Genomic DNA, 24,504 nt, shown 5'->3' with positions numbered 1-24,504 from the left:
ATATCGAACAATATTTGCTGATTCAATATTATCTTTTGTACAGCTCGCGCAGTAAATACTTGAGAGACATCTCGAAAATCGATTGATTATATACATATATAATTATAATTATAGCTTGAATATTCAGAAGCTTTTATTCAGCAATTTTATTAATTTTTAATATTTTATTATTAATATTTTTGACATTTACATATATATCATGCATTTGTTTATATTATATATTTATTTTATTTTTATTAACTTATTAGACTTTTTTCGCATACCAATATTCATCATTTACATTATAAAATAATTTTTTACATATTTTGGTTTTATAAAATTATATGTAAGCACATTGTGAAGCCCCTTCATGGACAAACTGGCTTTACGTGTGTGTGTGTACATGTGAATCTGAGAAAAATAACTCACACAAGTGAGCATTTTCGCGCAAGAAATCTCGAGATTTCAGAATTGAGTGTACCAATTTTAATCGGACTGGTCGCAATCGAAAGCTCACATCAATGTTATATAATAAAATTGCCATTAAATTTTTTATTATAATTTTAGTTTCTGAGATATTTTAACTGAAAGTGAATTTGACAGCTAAATTCCAGATAAAGCTTAGTAGCGGCGTGACATTTTGCGTCATGCGCGAAGTTACGCGATTCTTTACTTGGCGTCGCTTGATACAAAAAATAAATAAAGTCAATGGTGTATAATTTGAAAGTCGCAAGTAATAATTTGCAATAAATGAGACTATTTTTCAAGACGACACAACTGGCAAATTTTATTGAAATAATAACAGTTACGAAATAATAACAGTTACAAAAAAAATAAATATATTAAATAAACAAAACTTAATTTCTACTCATCCTAATAAAGGAGTACAGATAATTTGATAACTATTGATTAGATTAATTGCAGCTTAGTCGAAATTATCTTCGGATAAAATTTGTATACATTAAAACAAAAAAAGGGCTCGATCATCTCTCTTAGAATGTATACCGAGTCTTCCGATTTACGAAAATTCTGAAATCGATAATTGCGATAATCGATTCAACAATTTATGATAATTAATTCAATATTGTGCAAGCGGGAACAAAAATTCCATTTTGTTTTGGCGTAACGAGATTGAATTTACGCCGAGCTCTTTCCCTTCTCTTCCAGCGATCGAATAAACAGCCAATCAATTGATTCGAAAAAAAAAGACACGACGGGAGAGTAAAGTTCAGACTGACCGTTTACTGCGCCTACCTAACCTAACCGAACAACATTTTCTGCTGGATTGTTATTCATTTCCTAACCTCATCTAATACGTGTCGGAGACTATCGAGTTATCGAATACCTTGAAAATCGTGATCGCCGAATATCAGACGTGCGCGCACGCGGCGCCCGACCCTCGAACGGCGGTAGAACGTTGATTCGTGACAATTTCACGGCAGTTTCGCCGCAGCTGAACTTTTCGTACCTCACCGGGTAAAATAGTCGCGCGGAGATAAAAATGGGAGAGAAATATTGACGAAGCTGTCGAATGACAGCACTACAGTGAAACAATAAAAACGAAGCGCCGTTCGCTCGCGTCGCGTATCAACGGACGTGCCTTATCTCCGTTTATCTCATCCCGTGTAACATTCGATTATCGGCGCGTCATTCGCCCGTCTTATCCGAAAGAGACGACACGCGATCGAAAGTACTCCTCGTTTCTTTGCTCCCGCGTCTCTCATTCCTCGGATTATGCATCGAACCCGTTTCCGCAATCTCGCGAGACTGTGGGGGATCCATCGGAGATCGATGGTCGCCGGCCGGGACGCGTTCGTCTACGGGCCGAACGTCGAGATGGCCCTCGGGAACGGCCTACCCGTCGTGGCACTGGAATCCACGATTATCACGCACGGCATGCCGTACCCGGACAACCTGAACACCGCCCTGAGAGTCGAGGACGCAGTCAGGAAGCAAGTTCGTACGTCCAACAATGTTCCGTCTTTTCTCCCCTTTTCTTTCAAGATTCAAAAGTGATATACAGAATTAAATTTACAAACCCCTCCCTTTCCCTTCCTAATCACAAAATATTTATAAAATATTTATAAGAGGGAAAAATATTTATGATAAACATTTTGTACATTTTTTTATGTTCGAGTTTGTCAGGTATAAAAAAAATTATGATAAACATTTATGAAAATATGAAAAATAAATATTTATACCATTATTATTAAAGAATATAAAAAATATTTTAAGTTCATATGCCATAAATATTTTTCAGTACATTTAAAAAATATATTCTACATATTATTGATAATAATTTTTCTATCATTTCTAAATGGTTTATGAAAATAATTATATAATCTTTAAAAAATATTTTTTGAAAATAAATTTGCAAAATATTTATAAATATTTATGACAATATTTTGTGCTATCTGGGAAGGTTTCAAGAAATTTTACAAGTTAATGTTGCGAATTACAGTTAAAGATTGATTTGTCTTCGATTGAACGATAGACTTGAACAATTTTTTGCTTGCCCCTTGTCTTTCAGGGCGCCGTGCCTGCGACGATAGGTATCATAGGCGGCAAGGTACACGTAGGCCTGAACGGCGAGCAACTGGAGACTCTGTCCAGAGCTGACCCCGCGAGGACCGTCAAGTGCTCGCGCAGGGATATCTCTTACATCCTGTCGCGCGGCTTGAACGGCGGCACGACCGTCAGCGGCACGATGCTGATCGCACACGCAGCCGGTATTCCGATAATGGCAACAGGTGGTATCGGCGGCGTTCACAGGGGAGCCGAGCTGACCCTCGACATTAGCGCGGACCTGATTGAGCTCGGACGCACGCCGGTGGCGGTTGTCTGCTCCGGCGTCAAGTCCATCCTGGACATCGGCAAGACCCTGGAGTACTTGGTACAGCTCACCGTCAACGTTCGGTTTCGTGCTCGCGGAAAAAAGAAAACGATCTAGAAAATGACGGTTCTTTATGCCCGCAGGAAACTCAGGGGGTACCGGTCGTAAAGATAGGCGAAACGGCCGAGTTTCCAGCTTTCTACTGCACGGAAACCTCGGACAAGATAAGAGCGCCGTGCAGGGTCTCCAACGTGAAGGAGGCAACCGCTATCGTCGAGAGGCAGCGAGCGCTGGGCGTTGACACGGGGATATTGTTCGCGGTCCCCATTCCCGAAAAATATGCGTTGCAGCCCAGCGTCGTGGACGCCGCTATATCCGAGGCTCTAAGGAAAGCTAGCGCCATGCACGTGACGGGCAAACAAGTCACGCCGTTCCTTCTGAGGGAACTCAACGAGATCACGCGTGGCCAGTCTCTCGAAGCAAGTGAGTGCAACTATAACTGAACTGCGACATAATATGCAGCGCGAGATGCAATCGTTAACGATTTGAGACGCGTTCGTCTTGTCTTGCAGACGTGGCTCTCATAGAAAATAACGCCAGAGTCGCGGCCGAAATTGCCTTGAATCTCTACGAAAGCTCTCAGGCAGCTTGTACGAAGCCCACTTCCGCACGGTTAAGAATATCGAAACAGAAACCGGTAAGTCCGAAAAGCGCGTACAGCCGTTCGCGAAAGCGAGAGGCTTGAAACTCGTAAAGAGACGTCACGTCGGGGAGTCCCTTACCGATTACGCCTTATCACGACATTCAAGGCTGACTGTTAAACGCGTCATTTCACGCTATCTCCGCTTGAAGTATACTTATACCGATGTCTTGTTCAGATAGTGATTGGCGCGTCAGTCCTGGACACCGTTCTGCAGGTGAAGGAGGAAATAAACGTAAGTTCAAAAATCTCACAATCAAAGTTATACTAAATAACCAATTTTTTTTCTTATATATTCATATTACATAATATATATAGTTTGTAGAACAGTAACAGTATTTATATACAATTACCACCTTGTTTTTTTTTTTATGTACACTTAATAATATCAAATAATGGGAAATCTCGCGTAGAACAGGGGAAGAGTATGTGGTGTATGGTTAACAAACGCTTTTATAGAATAGCAAACCTGTGAAATACGCGGCCGTATTTGCAACCGCGCCGGCGTATCCCCGTATACAATGTAAATTAAATACAGACGCAAGCTTGTCGATACGATATTGTGAAAGGTTCACCAACGTAAACGCGCTATTGAGCTCGATTGTAGCTTGTAACTACTTGTTAATTATTTCGTCTTCGCTCTTCTTCGTTAACAGTCTTCGGATACGCTCTTATTTTTTTCCTCTCTTCCGTCGCGTGGTTTGTCGTCTTTATACAATATTAAGGTAGTCAAAGCTTTTAAGTGTGCATACTGTTCTTCCGGTATCGCGCTACGATCACTCTATGAAACGTCTCGTTTGCGACATTGCACACGTGGCAGAAGCGGATCGATTGGTCACGGAGGAGCCGCGCGGTTCAGGGAAATCGGTCTTTATACCATTTGTGCGAAAGTATTTTTAATCATCGGCTTTATTAATGACACTCTCGGATCTATTCTACGATATTATATAATGCTAGAAAAGTTGGTACAGAATGCATATAAACTCGGCCAAAAAGAGGATCGTATGTTTGTGAACTGCTGTCTCCTGCTGACCGATCTGCCGGATTCGGATCCAACGTGCAATGTCGCAAACGACTAATTGTTCGACCATACCCTAGTTTTCTGAGATATATAATAAATTGGGTTTTATTAAGCAGGCACTATTCAAAGCTCCCCGTCTTCCACTTCAGTTTGTATATTACATTTAGATACCAATCCGTTACAAATCGCTACGCTCGTTTTGAACTTTGAAGTCTTTCTTGCAGTGTGGTTGTATGCAACATCAGGAAATATCGCCTGAATAAAATATAAACGCCTAAAATCTTCCGCTTTCTTTTTTTTTCTATTATTAAATGGTACATTAATACAAACCGAAGCGAATTTAAATATCTCGTTTCTTCGGAATGTGATATAAGTTTCGTATGTTCTTTTTTTTTAGTTTTTTTCCGAACGTATTTTTTTCGACTAATTAAAAAACGGTTAGAAAGAGAATCTCTCTCTCGTACTTTCTCTCTCTCTCTCTCTCTCTCTCTTTCTCTCTCTCTCCCCCCTATATCTCTTTTGTATATAACATTATATACATTTAGTGGCAGAGGCTGTGTGTCTGCGAGGTGTAAGCTTTCACATTATTATTACATTCAACAATAATTCGATGGTCTGATTAAGAAAGAATGATAGGACTGGCGCGTCGTCGGTAAATTAATTACTTTTCACGTGGAGGGAACGAAACGAGTCAATTATTTTACTTGGTGACAACGCCCAAACATTCTACCTCGCTAATAGCCCAAGGGTGGTCAGGCAACTGCTCGAGATTAATAATTACCCTGTTTTCCAGACTAGTGTAATTATACTTTGACATGTTAAACGCCAGATTTTCGAGACACGTAAATTCAACTGCGACAGATAAGGGATTAACGTAAAGCGTTTCCATTTTGTAACACCAGTGGAGATGTGCATTCGAACAATTAACAGATAATACCTCGGTTTCTCCTTAAGCAGACAATCGACACTTATTATCTATCATATGCCATATGTATATACAGCCTACTATAGTATTTGTATCCGTTATCATTGTCACCCCTCATTAAATGTATAACCCTAAGATTCCTTTAATCCTAGCTAGGAAGCCAATTTATTTCGCGTTTTTACACTATCTTTGTCGCTTACGAGATGAATCTTCATTATTGGGACACCGGAAAGCGTGCGGAAAAAGAAGGGGAGAACAGTTTGAAGAACACTGAATGAAATAACTCCGGTTCACGCTTGTTTTAGTTAATCCAACAATGATGGCTACAGGGAACGTATCGGTATAAGCTACTTGCGTAACGCGTATCTTTTATGATGTAGATGTATGTGTAACAGCGATTTGGAAATTGTTTAATCGTCGCCTTCGTCGGAAATCTCTTTCCTTCTCGTCTTCTCGTCCTTTCGTTCTCTCTGTTGTATTATTAACGATGTGTTACGAGAAAATTACTTTGTCAAGAATGATACGTCTAGACATACATCCATTTTGGAGAAAGGGAGGATGATCAATTTGACAGTAGTATCTCACAATATTACCCCGTAACTATCGTAATTGCTTCTGAAGGTCTAAAAGGTTCGTTATAGAATTTAATAAGTATAGTCGTAAGATTCGAGTTGATTAAACGATTACTGTTTCTGTGAAGCAAGCTGACTTATTTATCATTTTGACGTCAGTTTGCTATCCGGTAGTCCGTTTGTATAGACAGACATACAAGTTTTCTGCATTATTAAAAGAAGAGACGTAAAGCCTTAATATAGCCTCAAGTTTCTTCAAGTTGGATAGAAGTCAGAAGTTAGTAATGAGTGAATTATAGCTGTTTTTCTGGTTAACAGAAACGTCTATTAACGAGATTAGTTAACTAAATTCCCTACCTCTGTTATTTCAATAGCGGTATAATAATATCCGGAGACGCATAATGTGCAGACTCAAGAGATGAATATCCACAAGATGTTTGCGGAGATAAAACAGAAAGGAAATAGAGCTCTCTGTATGTACCATCGAGATAACGTTTTTGAAACGCGATCCATGAGGTATATCCGATTACTAGCTCGGAGTCTTTAATTAACTCCGACAGAACTGTCGGTCCAGAGACAATCCAATGAGAGCTTTGTATGTGTCATTTATAGGCGACGATAGTTACACTCGACTGTGACATACTACCGGCGTGAGTTGAACGTTATCCCCGTATGTGAGAAACGGCACGACGGACGATATCCCTCGTACGCTGATGACACGATCGATGATGGCTTTATTCGGATGTGGGTAATGCAAGAAAGTTTCACGGCTAAAAATAAATCTGCAAAAGTAGTTATGCACACCGACCACGCGAGGACGGAAAGGCATGCCGTAAGGTGTACATATACGTATACTTGCGAGGAGAGCCTGGGGCAGTTAATGAGCAACCGGCCGAGTTGGTAGTCATCGCGGCTAGGCGCACACGCACACACAACAAACACAGCAAAAGCTCACGTGGAAAACGGCGTATTAATTTTGTAAAAGTCAAGAGACTAAAGAAAGTGGTCTCTCTAACGGTCATTTAAAATTAGCGTGCACCTACCCTCTATAGCTCGACGTCGACGATGACGAAATTAGCATACGACTACGAGAATACGGGCCGTAAATAGAATGGTTTCTTCGAAACTGTCTTTCACGCGGGGTGAGTTGCTCGCCGCTCGTTTTAAGGAATCATAGGGCAACGACGTTCTAGCCTCGAATTGCGGGTCTCTCTTTCTCTTTCTCTCTCTCGCTCTCGTATCTTTTTCTCACCCCTAGATCGGGGAAGTTTCACTTTCGCGCGCCGATTCTGGTGCCGCGAATTTAAACGCGCCCCTTCGCGAGTTTTGCTTTACAAAACGGAGACAGCTCTCTTTCTCGCACTACTGTATATGTTTTTTTGATTTGGTTCTTTCGTTAATAATTGTACAGTCCCACCCGTGATATCGATTCGTGAATGCTTGGTCTTTCGTGTGTGTGTCTCACCGTCCAACGCCGTCCATCGCCATCAGATTTTTCTACTCGTCGTCACGTTACGTATTATGTGCGCACTATCGCGAATCAGCGAGCGAGACCTCGAGGGTGAGAGGTAGGGGGTGAGCTATAGAATACGAGTTGCGCAGCGGTTGTCAACCCCTTCTTCACTTTCGCTGATTTCGCGTCGATGCGGCGACGTCGACGTCGACGACGACGATGACGACGACGGCGGCGTTTCCTTATGTCGCACCGTCCCTTGGACTCGCGCCAGCCAGTAGCTCGCTGGGTATGTATGTGTATTAACTCTCTTAAAAAAGAAACTCAAGTGTCTGCCAGAGGGTTGTCGTTCTTCTTTTACTTGTACAGCGTTATGTCGCCGCGCCGCCGATTGCTCCTGTATAGGAAGCGATTCGAGGCGCTTCGCCACCACCTCCATAGTCAGGTGCGCCTGCTCTGACCGCCCGTCACGGTCACGCCCGTGCCCGGGCTGGTGCCGTTCGACAGCAGTAGCCTGCGGTTAAACTCACGCATCTCGTAGTTGTTGTTACCGTTGCTCTTTTCACGACCGCCGCCGGCCGCGCTGTTGTGGTTGTTCGCCGAGGTAGGCGTCGATTCCTCGAGTATCAACGCGCAGTGGCTGTTTGTGTCACTGTCAGCGCCGCCGTCCTGCAGGTTGTTCGCCAATAGCGGATGCCGGCCAGTGTTGCACTCATCCGACTGCAGCAACAGGGACGCGTTACCTAAAAACGAGAATGGTTAATAAAAGTTTCTAAAAAAACAAATAAATAAAATTCTTACTACTTATTTTGATCGAGATTGTCGTTAATCTTCTATCTCTATTCTATTATGGACAATCGAAACACTGAAAAGTGGCTATTAATTGTTCAAATAGTTGTTTATTGTCCAAAATTTCATAGTTGCAATTATAGAAATTCTATTCTAATAACTAATAACTGAGAGCTAGAATCTGGATAACACATCACCGAGTTCCGGCGGTGGTTCGACTGGTGCCAGACACATTGTGACATCTCGTCGACATTAGATCCGATCTAGTATTGTCACAAGCAGAAATCAAAACTGGAACGTACCGGAAGGCGTGACTGCGTTAGGCAATGTTGTGCGTCTCATGATGCTGCCGTTGTTTGCGGCCATTTCCGGCAGCACCTGGGAGAAGGGCGGTTGCGCGAACGGCGTGGCCGGCGGCGGCGGCTCCCTCAGCAATCGTATCTTCTGTATCATCTCCCGTATTTCGTAGCGTAGAATGCCGAGGAAGCAGAGCTTGGCGAAAGCAATCACGCAGAAGCCCAGGACGAACAGCAAATCCGCCGTCTTCTTGAGCCAACGTAAGAGCGTCTCCTCGCAGCCGCGAGTATACGGCTGCGGGCAGATCTCGCTTGCGTTCATGCTGGGTCCGCAGCAGGTCTGCGGCCAGTATCTCCTGTCCGTTCCGAAGTCCTTGGGTCCGGTCATCCCGCAGCACATAAACTCCCGCTGAAGTCGGTCCCACTGCTCGCTGAATCGCGGTTCCTTGCCGTAGTCCATCTGCAAACGCGGGCGAGAAACCATTATGTGAATCTGTCAAACGGAAACCTGAGACTCCTGATTTCTGTGTCGAAGAAGCGATAGAAAATTTTTTTTATCGCATTATACATCAGATCGGATTTCTATGACTTCCACGACTCGGATAAAGACCCTCCACTGGTAGTAAATAGAAATACAAGTCAATTTACAACTATATATTTACTGGTCTACGAACCAAACAGTTTTCGGAACGTTTTATGGTCCCTGTCCTACAAACTTGGCGCAAAAAACTAATCTATTTCAATACACAGGGTGAGAGAAAAAGCTAAATGAGTTTTAGGAACGTCTTATAGACCTGTCCTGTCGTCTACAACTTGGACGCGCAAAAAACTAATCTATTTCGATACACAGGGCGAGAGAAAAAGCTCGTGTTTTTTCGCTTCTGACGTAACGCGATACGCCAGCGAACGGGCCGGAAGAGGCTTTGGACTTAGCTCTTGAGAAGGGCTCGCGATGACGCACCTGCAATCGTAGCCTGAGCGTGGGCCTGAGGTCAGCGCGCATCTTCTCGAAGCGGAAGATCCAGGCGACGCCGACGACGGCGTCGCCGAAGAGCAATATCAACAGTAATATCCAGTAGACGTGGAGCAGCCGGGCGCTGAGCCGTCTGGCGGCGATACAGCCGAGGAGCTGCACCAGGCCTAGCTGCGCCGTCAGGGCGAGGAAGCCGTAGAGCGCGGTGGGGTCGTAGACGCGTGGTACACCCGGCACCACGTGCCGGCGTGGATCGCCGGTGAACAGGAGGGTCTGCGACACCGCGGCGGCGAAGCCGATCGCGCTACCGAACAGCACCAGGTTACAGGCGTAGATCCAGAGGCGGTAATATCGCATCGCGACGTCCTGACCACCGCCGGCGAGTCGATGGGACGTCACCGACGACGGCGCCTCGTCGGCGACGTGATCGTGGCTGTTGTTCCTCCGGCCTCCGCCTCTCTTGAAGACGTTGTTATTGTTGACGTTATTGTTGTTATTGTTGTTATTATTGTTGTTGTTGTTGTTGTTCGTAGTGGTCGTGGTGGTGTTGGTATCGGTCGAGTGCCGATGCTCCTCACGGTCGTCCAGCAGAAAGAGAAAGGGCGGCTTCGCGCTGCAGTCCTTCGTCGCTGTCTTTTGGCTGTGCGTCGACTGCGGGGTGACTGAACGTTGCAGCAGCATCACCGTCATACTATCGTGCCACCCTGGTGTGCGTGTCCTCGTCGTAAGGATTGTGTGCCCCGCGAACGCGGGGGGTTGTATAGGAGGAGAGACGGGCCAGCGCGTCGTTGCACCGTTGGTTTGGTGGTGGTGGTGGGCCGCCGTCGCCGTCGCCGCCGACGATGTGCTCACGCGAGGGAGAGACGGTGGTGAGACGAGGGAGGACGCCGATCCTCTTCTCTACTCGTGACCGGCGCGAGTCACGCGAGGCACGTCGTGCTGCATAGCCGCACCGGAAGGTCGTTGCTGGTAACGTTCATGCCTGTCCCCCCTCTCCCCCCCCCCTCGTTGTCACGCGCACCTGTCGTCGTGCACCGTTGAGCAGCACCGCGATGGCGATCTTCGGCAACCGGAACGACAACCGGACGATCCTCCTGTGGAAAGAGAAATACACAAAAGGGATGAGAGAGACTTTTTTTTTTTTTTTAACAGACCCTCATCTTTGGTCTGTCCTTTTTATTCTTAAAACTATGTATCCTTTAAAGTTTTGCTACTCGAACTTTGGTAAATCTCTTTAGATTCGACAAGATCTTCTTGACCTTTGATCTCGGATTCTTCGCTTCCTGAGGCCACGCGAATCGACATTCTCCCTCCTCGCCCTACGTCCTCCTTCGGGGAGATCGTTCTCTAACGGGGACACGCGGGGGGCGCGGGAATTGAACGGAATTCAACGGTGCGTTTCCGAGTGGAAGCCAGCAGAGTGGTGGCGGTGGCAGCGGCGACGGCGGCGGAGGAGAAGGCTAGCGTGCGCCTCGGCGGATTGTATTTCTTTCTGACAGTTGTAGCGTGCGATAGGCAATTCTATTTATCGATCCTCCGCCGCATAGCTCTATGTAGCCTCTCCGAGGAGGGACAGAGATAAATCGTGCGAGATAGAGAGAGGATATGCGCCTGAGTGAGTGTATCGGCACGAAGCGTCGCCGGCTCGGCGAGCCGTCGAAAGAACCGCAGAGACAACCTATCTGACGCGAACAGGCATACATATATACGATTACGAAGGGGGGGGGGGGTAGCGGGTGAAATATCGGAGAAATTGAATATGCACCGGGGGAGGAAAACAAGATACCAAAGAGGGAAACGGGAAAACCGCCGTTTTTGTATTCGCGGTCCGAATTGAAAAGAAGGTCGTAGGTCTTGGCAAGGATTTTCCACCCACGGATCTCGTTCCGAGATTATCCTCGTCAGGGTCGGGAACGCAGACATGCATGATCGGTTCGGTCAGGGCGATGCGCCAAAGCGTGCTCCCGTTTCCGTGCATCGGCACTCTCTCGAGCGTTGCATGCGATATGCATGCGGACGGGCGGGCGGACGGGCAGGTAGGCAGACCGCCACGAGTATATGCGAGTGGCGCATTGTAATGAAAACACGGAAGAGCGAGAGAGCGGTAAGGGCCCATCGATCGTTCAAACCCTGCGCGTTAGCGCGCGCTCCCACACACTCACACACACCACGCACACACCACACACACACACCGACACGCGACGCGAGCGAGGAACGCGTGGAGGAAAGAGAAAGAGCTAGGCATCGACAATCGCGCGCGCGATTACCTCTTTTCGTCCTAAGACGGAGAAATAATTTCCAACGTCACGAAGACGTGCAGTCAACGTCCTGGCCGGCGTCCAGTACTGCCTGCTTTACATAATCCCGCGGTGGAAAAAAAAAAGGGAGAGAGAGTGAGAGAGAGAACGAGTGAGAGAGGAGGCGCGCGCGGATCGATGTCGCCGCGCGACGTACCGCGTGCGATCCTTTCCCGACGCCGGATGCCGAGGCGAGGGATGGACGAGGGTAGTATACCACCGCCTTACCGAGCAGGGACTAAGGCGCGTTAAAAAAAGATTATCGGCCGGCCCTTAATTAGATATCGATACGAGGTGACATATTCCTGAAGAAGAGGCGCGAAAAGTTAAGAGGGAGAGAAAGGACGAGGAGGAGGAAGAGGAGTCACACGCGCGCGCGCGCGCGCGCAGGAGAGAAGGGAAGGTGGCGATGGTTGTAGGGAGGGAACGTGGCGTTATGCAATCTTCCTCCCGACCTTCCCGAAGGAATTTATCGCCCGCTCGTCACACACGCGCCTCGTCCTATTTCCGTCGCATGCAACAACGGGGAATGCCGCGTGTCGGAACGTCGTCACGCGAGAGCCGATCGTGTCGTCCTCGTTCGTCCTCGCTCGGGACGGCGGCGGCGTGGCATCCCCGGACCGCTCTTTAAATCGCGATGCATCACGACATCCCTCTTTGCAGCGAACGCGGAGCTTTCTCACGGGAAGGGGAAAAAGGATTACTTCGCGGAGAGGGATAACACCGTACCGATCCGGCTTATTTGGTCCATTAGATACCTCTGTGTAGGGCTCCTCTCCGAGGACAAAAGGCACGCGCGATGTCAAGGAACGTCCTTTCTCCCGCGAGGAAAGACCTCGTAACTTTCCGTCCTTCAGGACCTTTTTTTTTCTTCAGGGAAGAGAGTCCTTTCTTTCGAGGAAGGCGATCCGATCCGACCTTTCTCTTTCTCTCTCTCTGTTTGTCCGCGACTTATACTTTGCACAGACGCGAAGCACAGCAGACTGGAGAACTCGGGGGAATCTCGAAGATATCTTCCTCGGAGAAGCGCGCCTTCTTCGCGACGCAAAAAATTACGCGACGCGAACGGCAGCCTACGTGCAGCGCGCGGATCGCGGTGGCGCGATCTCGTACGGTGCCGGGACGGTGTGCACGAGGAACGCGCGCGTCGTCGTCTTCGTCGTCGTCGTCGTCGGCGTCGTCGGCGTCGTCGTGCCCTTCGTAGAGCTTCCTTCACGAGCATCGCCACGAGAGTCCTCCTCGGCAACGTCGTCCACGACGTCGTCGTTCATGCCAGCCGCGTTTCCTCGTACTCCTCGTGTACACCACCTCTCAGCACCACCACCTCGACGTCCTCGCTGCCGGCGCTGTTACGGTTGTCCTGGATCCTCTCGCCGCCGTTGACGTTGTTCTCGTTCTCGTCTTCGGCCTCGGCCTCGGCCTCGTCCCCGTCCTCCTGGTCACAGTCGACAACACTTGACAAGGCCGCCGCCAGCCGTAGCGCATGTCGTTCGCACGACGCTTCGTGGAGCGGAGCGGCGCGACGCGACGCGACGCGCTGCTTCTCACTGCCACGGATCACGCAGAGTCGAGAGCTCGTGCGCGCGACCGAGCGTCGTCGTCGTCGTCGTCGTCGTTGTCGTCGTCGCGACGCCGCGGCCACGACGCCCAACGCCTCTCGCCCCGCGAGCCCCACGCATCGGACGATGTTCCAGACGCGGACACGCGCGGCTCTCTTTATCTATCTATCTTGTCTATTTTCCTCCTCTTTGGTCTCTCTTTCTCTTCTTTCTCTATCCTATCGGCGCGGAGAACACGCGGCACTTGGGGCTACGTGGACCGCGGGGGTAGCCACTATGAACAGCGCCCAAGGCAGGCAACCGGACTGGCACGAGGAGGCTCTACCACCACCGCTGCCGTTCGCGAGGCAGACTGACAGATAGAGGGAAGACACGCGAAGGGAGTGTGCAAGGGCGGATTATCGGAGGTGGGCGAAGTGGGTTCCACTTCGATCTACCAGCGACCGCCGTCACGCGGGATAAACTGGCGTTTCCAATATCACTATTTCACATTACGAAAGGGTGGACGAGATTGGTCTCACTTATGTAATCGAAATGGAGTAGTGTCGCCGCGAGAAATAGGTCTGACCGATAAGGTCTTACTTGTAGAAGGGTGCGCGCAGCCCCACGTACAGCATTGAACACGTAGAAATAGAGCCGAGATGGAAGGAAGAGGTGGAAAGATAAAAATGTTCAGCTGTATGTTACCACCGGACGTAGTAGCAGTGCGAAGGAGACAGAGAAAGAGAAAGGGAGGGAGAGTAGGGAACATAGGCACCGGTTATACTATGTGTAAGATATGTAGAGACGGAGCGTGAAGAGGACGGAAAGGGTAAACGCTATATATCAACTTGACTATCACGGGGGTGGGACTTCGCATGCTTCCCCTAAGTATCCGTCTCAGCTGTATATCTCCTGAGCAAACGTTGTAATTGAATATTTACAAACCGAAAAAAAACGGATGCACCCAAAGTAAGCATCCCTTACAGCCGAGTTTCTTCTACTCTTCGCATCCTCTCTTCAAGTGGACTTTTATAGTTTTAATATTTGCATCTCTTTCTTTTATCCCTCTTCCTCTTTGTCGCATGGAAAGTTAAAAGTCTTGTGTGAAAAATTGATTAATAATAACTAGCGCAAAATTCATATAAGTTTTGAATGACCCTGAAAAAGCGATTTTTTTCTTTCCAGAATGACGGTAGAACGCTCACTGGGCAAACCAGACGCAGCTGCGGCGGGGTTGGTCGAAATGTCGCCGATGCGCTGCTCAAGCTCGGCTTGAGGAATACTCGACTGATATCTGTCGTTGGCGATGACGAGCATGGCAAGACTATTCTCGAAAGTTTAGGAGCCGGAGGCGAAATGGTGAAACGCATGTCGGACGTTGATACCGCGAAGTACGAGCCACAATCTTGCTGTTTTGAAACAAGAAACTTAAATTAGCCTTATAATTCTGTACATAGAATATACAAGGCTATAAATATCCAGATAGTATCTAAATTATCCGAAATAATATTATAATTATCTAATTATTCGGACCTATTACAAATTTGTAAATGTTGATATAGGCGTAAATAACAGTTTCTTTTTATAATTCTTTTATAAATTAAAAAGTCGATTTTCCGCAAATGGAAAATATTTTCAGAACAAGACCTAAAGAGATTTAGAAAAAAAATAGTAACAGCTAAATGCGATCTAAATATTTATCAATTAGTAATTAGTTTGTTGTTTTACTTCTTGTAATAGAAAGAGAATAATTCAAACTCGAATTAACAAATTCGAATTCCGATAAATTCATTAGAATTGATTTTTCGGAGATCTATTCGAACTTGACTAATTGTACATTGCTAATGTTACAGGTTCACAGTGATAGTGGATGTTAACGGCGAATGTCACTTCTGCGTCAGCGAGTTGGAATCTTTCGCTGCAATCAACCCGAAGTTGATAAAGGAATATCATTCGCATCTCGAAGAAGCAAGTCTCATTGTTCTTGATGCAAATCTCGAATTGGACACCATGCGCTACGTGCTCGACTTTGCGCGGCATACAAATATTCCAGGTGAGTAACAATCTTTGCAGTAATTTAGCATTGTATCGCGGAAAAGAATTTCTCTTCGTTAATTAATTTTTTTATATATTTGTAAGACACAAATAATATACAATTTTATTATACGCATTATATATAATATTTATAAAATATATATAAAAATTGTGATATATAAAAAAAATTATGTGCACGCGTGAATATAACAATGGACGGATACTATTCACGCATAAGCGAATTAGCTTAAAGGAAACCAAATACAAGTTAATTAGCTCGAAAGAAGGTGGCAATCTCATACATGTGTTTATCCTTCTTAAGAAATTAAATTAAATGCAAATGAACGTAGATTTAAACACAATGATAAATCGAACAGCTTATCATTCTTTTCTTATCTCTTTGTAATCTTCAACTCTCAAAATCAACTTCTTAAAATCGAGGTTTTGGAATGAAGGTCGAGATCGAACCTGGAACCTGCCGACTACGGTCGATTACTCTTACACAGAGCTATTTGTTAAAAATAACGGTAAGAGCTATATAAAGCTTTTACTCTTATTTTCAACGTAATTACAAGTGGACGGAATCACCGGTACACCAGTAGTGTTTCTTAGCAGACAGTCTTTCTGTACACAGATCTTTTGCTCCATTAAAAAATAATCGGTAAGAACTTTATGCAGAAATTAAATTTTTTATCAAAAGCACGCGACTTTATATATTACACGTATCCGGTTCGTGATGGCGGCCCGTGATGAGATTGTGGATTCGGTTGCATCTGCATCACCAGATTGCGAGATTCTTTACGTAACCTGTAACCTGTCCGCGCGTCGAGATAAAGAAAGAATGCGGCAAACGTGTGGATCATGAACGATATGACTGCAAGGCCGTACGACCATGACAAGTGATTAAAATTTGGATACATTAACCAATCTCGACGCCAACATTGTCCACCAAATATGGAGACTGCCAGGAAGAGAAGCGCACCTGGAATTAAACCGCATTCCAGGTTAAAGAGTTCATTTGGCATCTCCGAAAAGCTTTAACTTTTAAAAGGCTCTGATACTTACCAGCCACTGCGTCGCATATGAATGCGGTAGCAGACAGAATCCACTCATAGTGCAGGACAAATTTTAGTGGCCAACGTATCCAGATCATAGAAATTACAATAAAAGCAAAGATGGAGAGCATCAGGGCTAGTGTGACAAATGCTTGTACCACCATGAGCCACACTGGCAGCAGCCACTCCCTTATAACGTAATATTCTTGCGAAAATATATGATGGCAACCATCAAATTGTTTGTCAAACTGATAGTAGGGATAACGGAATTGCTCAAAGCAGTATTCCCAGAGTCCCATGTGCTTGAAATTGCTAAATGTCTCCTGATACGACTGAATCCAGTATGGACTGGAAAAAAAATCACAAAGGATCAGTATCACTGTATCTCAAGTTAACTCGACATTGTTGGTTATAGAAATAACGTTTACCTTATGAAGGCCATCATCAGAAGGAAGAGCGCCACGAACGAGAGCCCTCCGCCGAAAACGACCGCGTCTATCAACGAAAACGGAGAAATAATGAGTACAGGTTACGTTTCGAGTTAAACACTCCGCTAATTGACCTAATCAGTTACTCACTAGACGCTCTGTGATACTCCTGCTTGTCCACCGACATGATGACCCTCTGGAAAGGCCAACGCGAGATCGAACGATTTGCCTAACTCCTTCGTTTACGATTGTTGTTTTCGTTCGTTACCGAAACTATCGAGCTTCCCTCGCCACACCCAATGGTCCCACACCATCGACCATCCCCATCAATTCTACCAACGTACCAACAGAAAGATGTTAATAATACTTTACCGACAGACGAAACTTTTCCATCTACTGATAATGCAGACTGTTCTCTAATATATGTACTTTTATACATCACGAGATGAGTGGGTCACGGATGTGTAAAGAACGGCGTTAATTGGGAGGGAGGAGAGAGGAAAGGGGACTTGACAATACCTCCTTCGTTAAGCCTCAAAGAAAAAAAAAAAAATAATAATAATTAGACCTTTTCAACTTCTTTCATTAGTTCGCCTGAATAGGTCTTTCAGATTTACTATTTTTTATCTGTCGAAAGATATAATTTATTTGGATTCTAGATATATAAATTTGAGCGGAAAATTGATAGGCTATAGAAAGCAAAAAGTATATCTAACTTATATTTTAGAAGTTTTTATTTGATAAAGGACGGAGTTATAAAGTTTATTTTGATGTTCTATTAATCTCTCGTTAGCTCCGATTTCCACAGATATGTGCCGTTGGAAAATACGTAGCTGCGTATTGTGCGAATCGTAAATCTCGTGCGCAAGGCTTAGTAATATAATACACATGTAGATACAAGGCATTTCATAATTCGCGTCTCAAAACGCTACATAGAAAAGTTCGCGAAAAATCATGTAAGTAATAAAAGTGATCGCAGCTTCACGACCAAGTCAACAAGTTAACAATTGTAAAACTAACGTATTTGCTAAAAGAGTGGAAGAAGAGATAAAAACAGCATTGCACGCCAATTTATATAGAAGAAAAACGAGACCGCGCGATTATCACAATTAGATACGCGAATAGACGACTTTTCTTCTCGCGAACACAATTGGTCAAGCTTTACATTAAAACAGAATCTTCAAATAAAAAGATCGTAGATGTTTTCTATAACGGTTTTTTTTGCGAACTTTTCTGCAAGTGTTTCAAGACGCGTTTATATCGTCTCATATATTATCGTTAATAATAATATTATCATATAGTATATACTATGCTCCCATATACATAATATTATATAAAGAGAGATATAAAATATCGTACAAAAATATTAAACTTACGTATTTAAGTTTTTTCTAAACTTAAATTAATACAGATCTGTTTCTTTTTTTTTTTGTACATTCTACAGAAAGAAAAAAGTTCTACGATGAGAGTTGCATCTCGTGGACGGAATGGTACTACAGACTTTTAGTACAAAACGCTTGTGCGCAATGCAATTGCGGACGGTCGGGAAGTGCTCTTTTTCTTTAGGCACGAGATTCGAGTTGAAAGCGCGTTTGAGATTCCTTGAGATAGTCTCGTTTTTTTCGTTGTATGTTTGCCTCCACTAGCATCAGGCCGCTCGCGATTAGCGTCAGTACGCTGCCTATAACGCCCAGGGCGAAAGACCATCCTAGATAGTTATTGGTGTGTCCAGGCATCCAGCCGTCCGCGTTACCAAGGCAGGCAAATATGATAACCGCCAGGCCGCCGCTGAGACCACTGGCCAGCAGCAGGTAGCCAATGGTCGTTATCAACTCGATATATTTCTTTCGCTCTGGGTCCCAGCACAGAGTGAAGAGCAACATCAGAAAGAATGATATTAGACCCAACAGAAAGCATATCGTGAAGAACACTTGGGTGGCGATCATAAACGCTGTAACAAAAAATATTACATACAAAAATAATTAACTTACTATTATTATTATTTAAAAAAAATGGTAAAGATTTTTATCAAGCCCAATTGGATCAATATTAATTTTACTTGTTTTAATTTGGGACTTTTTCTAGTTCTTAAAAGAATTATCTTAGAAGAAGGTAAAGAAAGAGAGAGTTAAATCAAGTTTAATCTACATTGGTACAAGCAGGTCTTAGTCTATTGTTATTATTATCAAATCTACGTTGTCAACACGTTTTAATTCACTGACAATCCAAAATACTCTACTATTCCTGATAGCAAATCCTAATCTCTAAACAATTCTTAAAATTCTTTCTTTTCCGAAAGAAAAATGTTCCACAGTTTAATATTGAGAGACGCCGTTCTCGTCGGACGCGTTTTGCTGCTGTTACTTACGGGGTAGGAGGAAGCCGCGGATCTCGGAGTAGCCCGCGGTAAACGGGTCGTAGACCCATCTGCAGCCGACGAAGAAGCGCCTGGGCGCGTCGGATTCCTGGGGGTTGGGCAGCGACCTGAAGCAGTGCCGCCACAGGCCGAGTCGGTCGAGCTGCGCGCCAACGATCCGCGGATCGCTGACCAACCAGGCGGGCGTGCCGAAGGCGACGCACACGCAGACGAACCCCACCAGGAACACGCCGACGCCCACATTGCCGGACAGGCTCCTCTTCTTCATGTCGCCGCTCCGCTCGCTCCTGCTCCCCGAGACGATCGCGTAAGAGAGAGAAACGAGACGTCCGCGACCGCCTGGACGCGCAGCGTAAACTATACTCTCATGGAACACAATCACTACCTGACGGTCCCACGGCACTAATAACCACACCCAAGCGACCCGCGTTATTGGCGGAGCAAGCGGCCCGAGTTCTAACCTAACCTAACCCGCGTCTCACCTCGAGCCACGCGCGAATCTCCCACGAGCGGGCCGTTAAACGTAACGAATTCATGCAGCCAGGTCCGTCCGCAGACTCCGCGGAGAAGGCTCGGGTGTTCCGAAGTAAAGAAGCCATCTCTAACAAATGATCGCGATATGAAACAAGCCGATGAGAAAATCGATTGATATATCGATGTTTAAAATGAATAGATATCCGCTTTGTTCGAGAAGGAAAAGAAAGCTCTTTATTTATTTCTTCATTTTTCGAGGGAACGAATTCTGTATCTGTTTTACATTCTGGTTTTCGTCAAATCTGTCGATAAAAATTAATGAAATTTATTATATCAAGTTTCGAAATGTGATAAACAATTAAAAAATAAAGAACTACGAGGAATAAAACGAACAATAATTAAATGTCGCGCAAAACAACGAAAGAATTACGGCGTAAAGCATAATCTAGCTGATAAAGAAATTGAATCGACATTTAAAATTTGCCTGGCGCGTAAATACATATAGAAAAAGGGCGTTTGTTTTCTTGAAAAGAATACAAATTTTTTCGTGATTTTTCAGAAACTCGCGACGATCTTGCCGCCTCTCTCTCGTCGTCCCTGCATCCGTCAAGGTGCATGTGTCACCGTACGCGCAGCGCATGTCACGTCTTATTTATGCGTATCGTTTCTCTCTTCATGATCGCATTCCGTCCTTGATCCTGTAGGACGTAAGCGGACCGCGATTAAGTGCGTTTCTCTAAGCCTAAGCTCGTAATTCAGGCGTTTCATGAATCGCGGTACTCAGAGTAATGTTCTATTTATAATTTTTACGTGCATAATATTAAGAGCAATTGGAGACTTGGAAGGCGCGCAAAGAAAAACTCGCAAAGAGTCAAGCAATATAAAAAGGATAGGTCCGCGGTTTTCAATCCGTGGCGACGATTCCCGTCACAAAATATCGCAAAAATTTCAAATCGTCACTTTCCTCGACGGAGAGGAAGAACGCTTTCTTTTCCACGATACGTGACTTCCGCTCCTCTTACAAATTCATTTACGATCTTACATCATTCTCTTTCTTTTAAAACAAAAGACGCATACGGTGCGTATATTTGTAAAAAGGTAAAATGTACATCCTGTAACTGAATCACGAAAATAATAATGTGATTAAGTAACGCGAGTCATCGTCGATCAGCGATCCCTCCTCCTCGTGAGACGCGGACGCGTCACCACGACGGGATCTCGACGACGATATGACGCATCACGGCCGACCGCCGCGGCGGAAGGTTCAGCACGGTCGATTAGAATAGAATCTAAATTAGGTCAAACGGCGGACACTTTCCTCGGCGATATATCGCGTGCACGCGAGAGACCCGCGCCGCGTCTCGTTATTTACGATGAATTCGCGAGGGCAAAATAGGTCACTGCGTGTACATGCCTTTAATTGATTATAACTGCGATTTCGAGGATCTTGACACGCAATCACTTCTGAATGTCCGAGAGAGTAATGACACGCCAGCTATTAGGAAAAATTATTTTATTATATCGGTATACAAGTGGGAGATTCGTTTCTCTCGCAACATTAATATATATCTATAGAGCTTATGTACATTTATAAAATTAGTCTCTACGAACATTTTTTTTAAATAATACAGATAAATGGACGGATTATCTCAGATGTGTGCGCCATGTCGACACATTTAATAGCACTTACGACATATAGAATCTAGTACATATTTTTCTTTTTTTTTTATTATATATAGAAAATACTTTGTATAACTTAAATTTTTTCAACGATAATCAAGGATAATCGTAGATTAGCTCTGCGTATCCTAGTCTATTCGAACCATGTATATATCTTAGATAGATAACGTATCGACAGATCCTATTATAATATATGTTACGATGAGTAGACGTGTAACGATAATAAAAAAATTATTAGTCCTCAAAAATTTATCCGCGATACATCGATTCAAAATTGATAAAGTTTGCGCGATGTCAGTGATGTCACGGGCGTTCATTCCCCGCGTCATGCATCACGGCGTGAATATGTGCTAAATGGTCGTGTGCGTTTTTTGCTCCTCGTTCAGTATCTCCTCCTGCTTTCTCCTGTGCCTCCTTCCCTCGATCAGGAACAGGATACCGGCGGCTATCAGGGTAACGCTGCCCACGACGGCCAGGGCAAAGGACCAGCCGATGTCGTTGTGCTCCCAATTGGGCATCCAATCCCGTCCGTCACCCCTCGCGCCAAATATGATGACGGCTATTACGCCGCACACCCCCGCCAAGGTCAGGTTGCCGCCGGTCGTCCACAGGAGCAGCTGATACTTGTTGTGCTGACGCGAACAGCAAGTGTACAAGATCGTCAGGAAGCTCCCGATCAGCAGCAGGGTCATGCACAGCGTGAAGAAGAACTGCGTGGCGACGAAGAAGTCAGGCAGGAGGATATCATGTATGATGTAATACTCCTCCTCAAACACCCACCAGCAGCCGTAGAACCTGGTGTCGTAGAGATGACGTGGGTCCTGGAATCCTTGGAAACACACTTGCCAGAGGCCTGCAAAGATAGAAGTGTTCCTCAATCGTCTTGTTGCTGCGTCTACACTCGTAACATTGTATTATCGGAAGAAGATAAATTATTGGACACTGTCAAAAAGGAACAGATTTTTGAAAGCAATCCTTTGCGCTCCACGAGATCTTGAAAAAAAATTTTGTGACGAGAAATAAATAAAATAATCCTCTCCCAATGGTCGACTCTAGTATGCATAATGCATTATTTACATTCAACGTCTTGCAGCAGAGATTGAAAAAATTAATTCCTTCATGCCCGTGTTCGATATTCGAACACGTTTAAATACAAGTTTGTAAATACAGACCGCGTACACGCACTCCCGGTAATCTTACCGATCTTTACGAATTGCGGATTATCCAGTTTCCCGTCGGTCTCCAGCCAGTTGGGTGTGGTGAACGCGATCACCACCAGAACGAACGCCACCGCCGTGCATATCACGGCGGCCTTGCCCGTCCTCGTCTTCCCCATCGCTCGCACGGTGCTGTGTAGCGTAACGAAGGAGAAGGAGAGAGAAAAGTGACAATTTCTAGATACAAGATCGCCAATACGCGACCCGTCCGGGACGCAAAGGTATGCGACTTCCTCTCCTCTCGGAGAAGATGGCTTAGCTCGGCGCGTTGACGCCAGAGCGCGTTAGTCGCGCGTTTCCTTCCCTCTCCCCCCTTTCCGCACGTCGACGACCTTTCCTTCTCTCCGCGGTGCCTTGCGGTAAAACATTGTAGAACATTTTGCGCAATTTTGCGCCTATCGGGAGGATTAGCGCGCGCGCGCGAGAGAGAGAGAGAGAGAGAGAGATGACATTCTTTCCAATTTCCTCCTTCTCTTTTCTGCTTTTCTTCCTTTCTCTGTAATTCTCGTCGCAGAACTAGCGCGCCTGTTAATAACTCGTGAAATTTTTATGACAACAAAACCCACGCGGTACTAATACTGCGGAACCCTCGTTCGAGGGACGTCTTGATGCCTATGCGATGTCGATGAATATCGCCGTTGTAAAATAACGTTTAACTTTTCTCGAACAGAATGTATCGTATGGAGGAACTCGGAATAATTTGATTCGTTTGTTAATCAATGCAGGTTTTGTAATCTTAGTTTAGCTTGCTTTCTATCCTTTTCCAATTCCAAGAATCAGAAGAGAATAGAAAGTAAGCTAAAGAGATAAAGCTAATAATCTACATTGTGTGCAAACGAGCCCAATGGCCATAAACACAGAGTAACTTTAATCTCGGTTTAACTTTTTCTTTCCATTGTCTTTCTAGTTCTGAGAATTGAGTAAAGATATAAGAGAGAAAAGATAAAGAATAAGTTAAATATTAACCGAAATTAAAGACATATTCTCTACAATGGTGGAAATGAACGCAAGACGAATAATTTTCCTGACAATTTTCCCGGCAGTCTGGTACGAGCCCACGGACATTCAAAAGGCGGCGAGGATATTCCAAGCTGGACCACTGTGGGAAAACGCGGTGCACTTTGTCTCGCCGAATCGGAACGAACTGAAAGTTATGGCCGAGCACCTCGGCATCCTCCCCGTCGTCACCGGGAACATGGACGACCTGGCGGCCGTGAGGAGCACGGCCGAGCAGCTGAGCGAACGCATTCCGGTCGTCGTGACCACCCTGGGAGCACAGGGAGTGCTGGTTCGTTCGCGAATCAAATCGTGTGCCTAAATCAACAAAACATTTCGACACGTTCCTCGCTAACTTTCTATTTCGCAGGTGACCCGAAAAGCCACGCAAGAAGAGCCGTTCTATGACGAGAGCGGGGAACTGATCGCCAACTCGCCGTCGGTCGCGTCTCGATTGTATGCCGCCGATGCTGCTGAAAAGACGGGCAAGATCGTCAACGTGAGCGGCTGCGGGGACTGCCTCACCGCAGGAATAATTTACGGGATTCATAGGAATATGGACGAGCTCGGCTGCATCTCCGTGGCTCTGAGAGCCGCCGCGCTCTCGTTGAGATCTTATGACGCGGTCCCGCGGACGCTCCAGGACGCCATCCAGTATCCAGATAATCTCAATTATCAGATTAATCTTAAATGCACTTGTTTGTAATTAATCTTTTGTAATTAATTTTTCAACTGACAATTAGCGGCGTTTTTAATTGTACAGATCTTTTCATAAAATAAATAAGGCGCTTTATTTTATTGTTGTTACACCGCGTAACGAATTCGTCGTGCAACATGCCTGTAAAATCAATATGGATGTTTTTC

At 45.2% G+C, this 24,504-nt stretch overlaps 5 protein-coding genes across 7 annotated transcripts; 1 reads left to right on the top strand and 4 right to left on the bottom strand.

The window, feature by feature from the left end:
* Positions 1-306: 306 nt before the first annotated feature.
* LOC105838402 (pseudouridine-metabolizing bifunctional protein C1861.05) lies at positions 307-24,434 on the top strand. The gene is made up of 9 exons (XM_036287295.1): positions 307-1,935; positions 2,510-2,872; positions 2,956-3,295; positions 3,385-3,509; positions 3,691-3,747; positions 14,565-14,770; positions 15,233-15,432; positions 23,688-23,932; positions 24,011-24,434. Exons 1-9 carry the CDS (start codon positions 1,714-1,716, stop codon positions 24,344-24,346), a joined length of 2,094 nt encoding a protein of 697 aa, XP_036143188.1. The 5' UTR covers positions 307-1,713; the 3' UTR covers positions 24,347-24,434.
* LOC105838403 lies at positions 3,767-14,512 on the bottom strand. Of its 3 annotated transcripts, none has more exons than XM_036287296.1 (4): positions 10,801-14,512; positions 9,530-10,635; positions 8,575-9,028; positions 3,767-8,226 (listed from the first exon to the last, which is right to left on the bottom strand). In XM_036287296.1, exons 2-4 carry the CDS (start codon positions 10,229-10,231, stop codon positions 7,925-7,927), a joined length of 1,458 nt encoding a protein of 485 aa, XP_036143189.1. In that variant the 5' UTR covers positions 10,232-10,635; positions 10,801-14,512; the 3' UTR covers positions 3,767-7,924. The 3 variants fall into 3 exon arrangements, with proteins under 3 accessions (XP_036143189.1, XP_036143190.1, XP_012539401.2); XM_036287297.1 differs by having other exon boundaries at positions 11,809-14,512; XM_012683947.3 differs by having other exon boundaries at positions 12,597-14,512.
* Positions 15,491-17,410, bottom strand: LOC105838405. The gene is made up of 4 exons (XM_012683950.3): positions 17,047-17,410; positions 16,897-16,963; positions 16,479-16,816; positions 15,491-16,395 (listed from the first exon to the last, which is right to left on the bottom strand). The coding sequence occupies exons 1-4, from the start codon at positions 17,081-17,083 to the stop codon at positions 16,130-16,132; spliced, it is 708 nt and encodes a 235-aa protein (XP_012539404.1). The 5' UTR covers positions 17,084-17,410; the 3' UTR covers positions 15,491-16,129.
* On the bottom strand, positions 17,611-20,036 carry LOC105838406. Its single transcript, XM_012683951.3, has 2 exons — positions 19,265-20,036; positions 17,611-18,847 (listed from the first exon to the last, which is right to left on the bottom strand). Exons 1-2 carry the CDS (start codon positions 19,539-19,541, stop codon positions 18,459-18,461), a joined length of 666 nt encoding a protein of 221 aa, XP_012539405.1. The 5' UTR covers positions 19,542-20,036; the 3' UTR covers positions 17,611-18,458.
* Positions 21,244-23,038, bottom strand: LOC105838407. The gene is made up of 2 exons (XM_028192471.2): positions 22,628-23,038; positions 21,244-22,280 (listed from the first exon to the last, which is right to left on the bottom strand). The coding sequence occupies exons 1-2, from the start codon at positions 22,761-22,763 to the stop codon at positions 21,778-21,780; spliced, it is 639 nt and encodes a 212-aa protein (XP_028048272.2). The 5' UTR covers positions 22,764-23,038; the 3' UTR covers positions 21,244-21,777.
* Positions 24,435-24,504: the final 70 nt, after the last annotated feature.

This window comes from Monomorium pharaonis, chromosome 5 (genome assembly GCF_013373865.1).
Source record: "Monomorium pharaonis isolate MP-MQ-018 chromosome 5, ASM1337386v2, whole genome shotgun sequence".
Lineage (NCBI taxonomy): Eukaryota > Metazoa > Arthropoda > Insecta > Hymenoptera > Formicidae > Monomorium > Monomorium pharaonis.
Note: the sequence above shows the minus strand (reverse complement) of the source record. Positions and strands in the feature narration are given on the sequence as shown.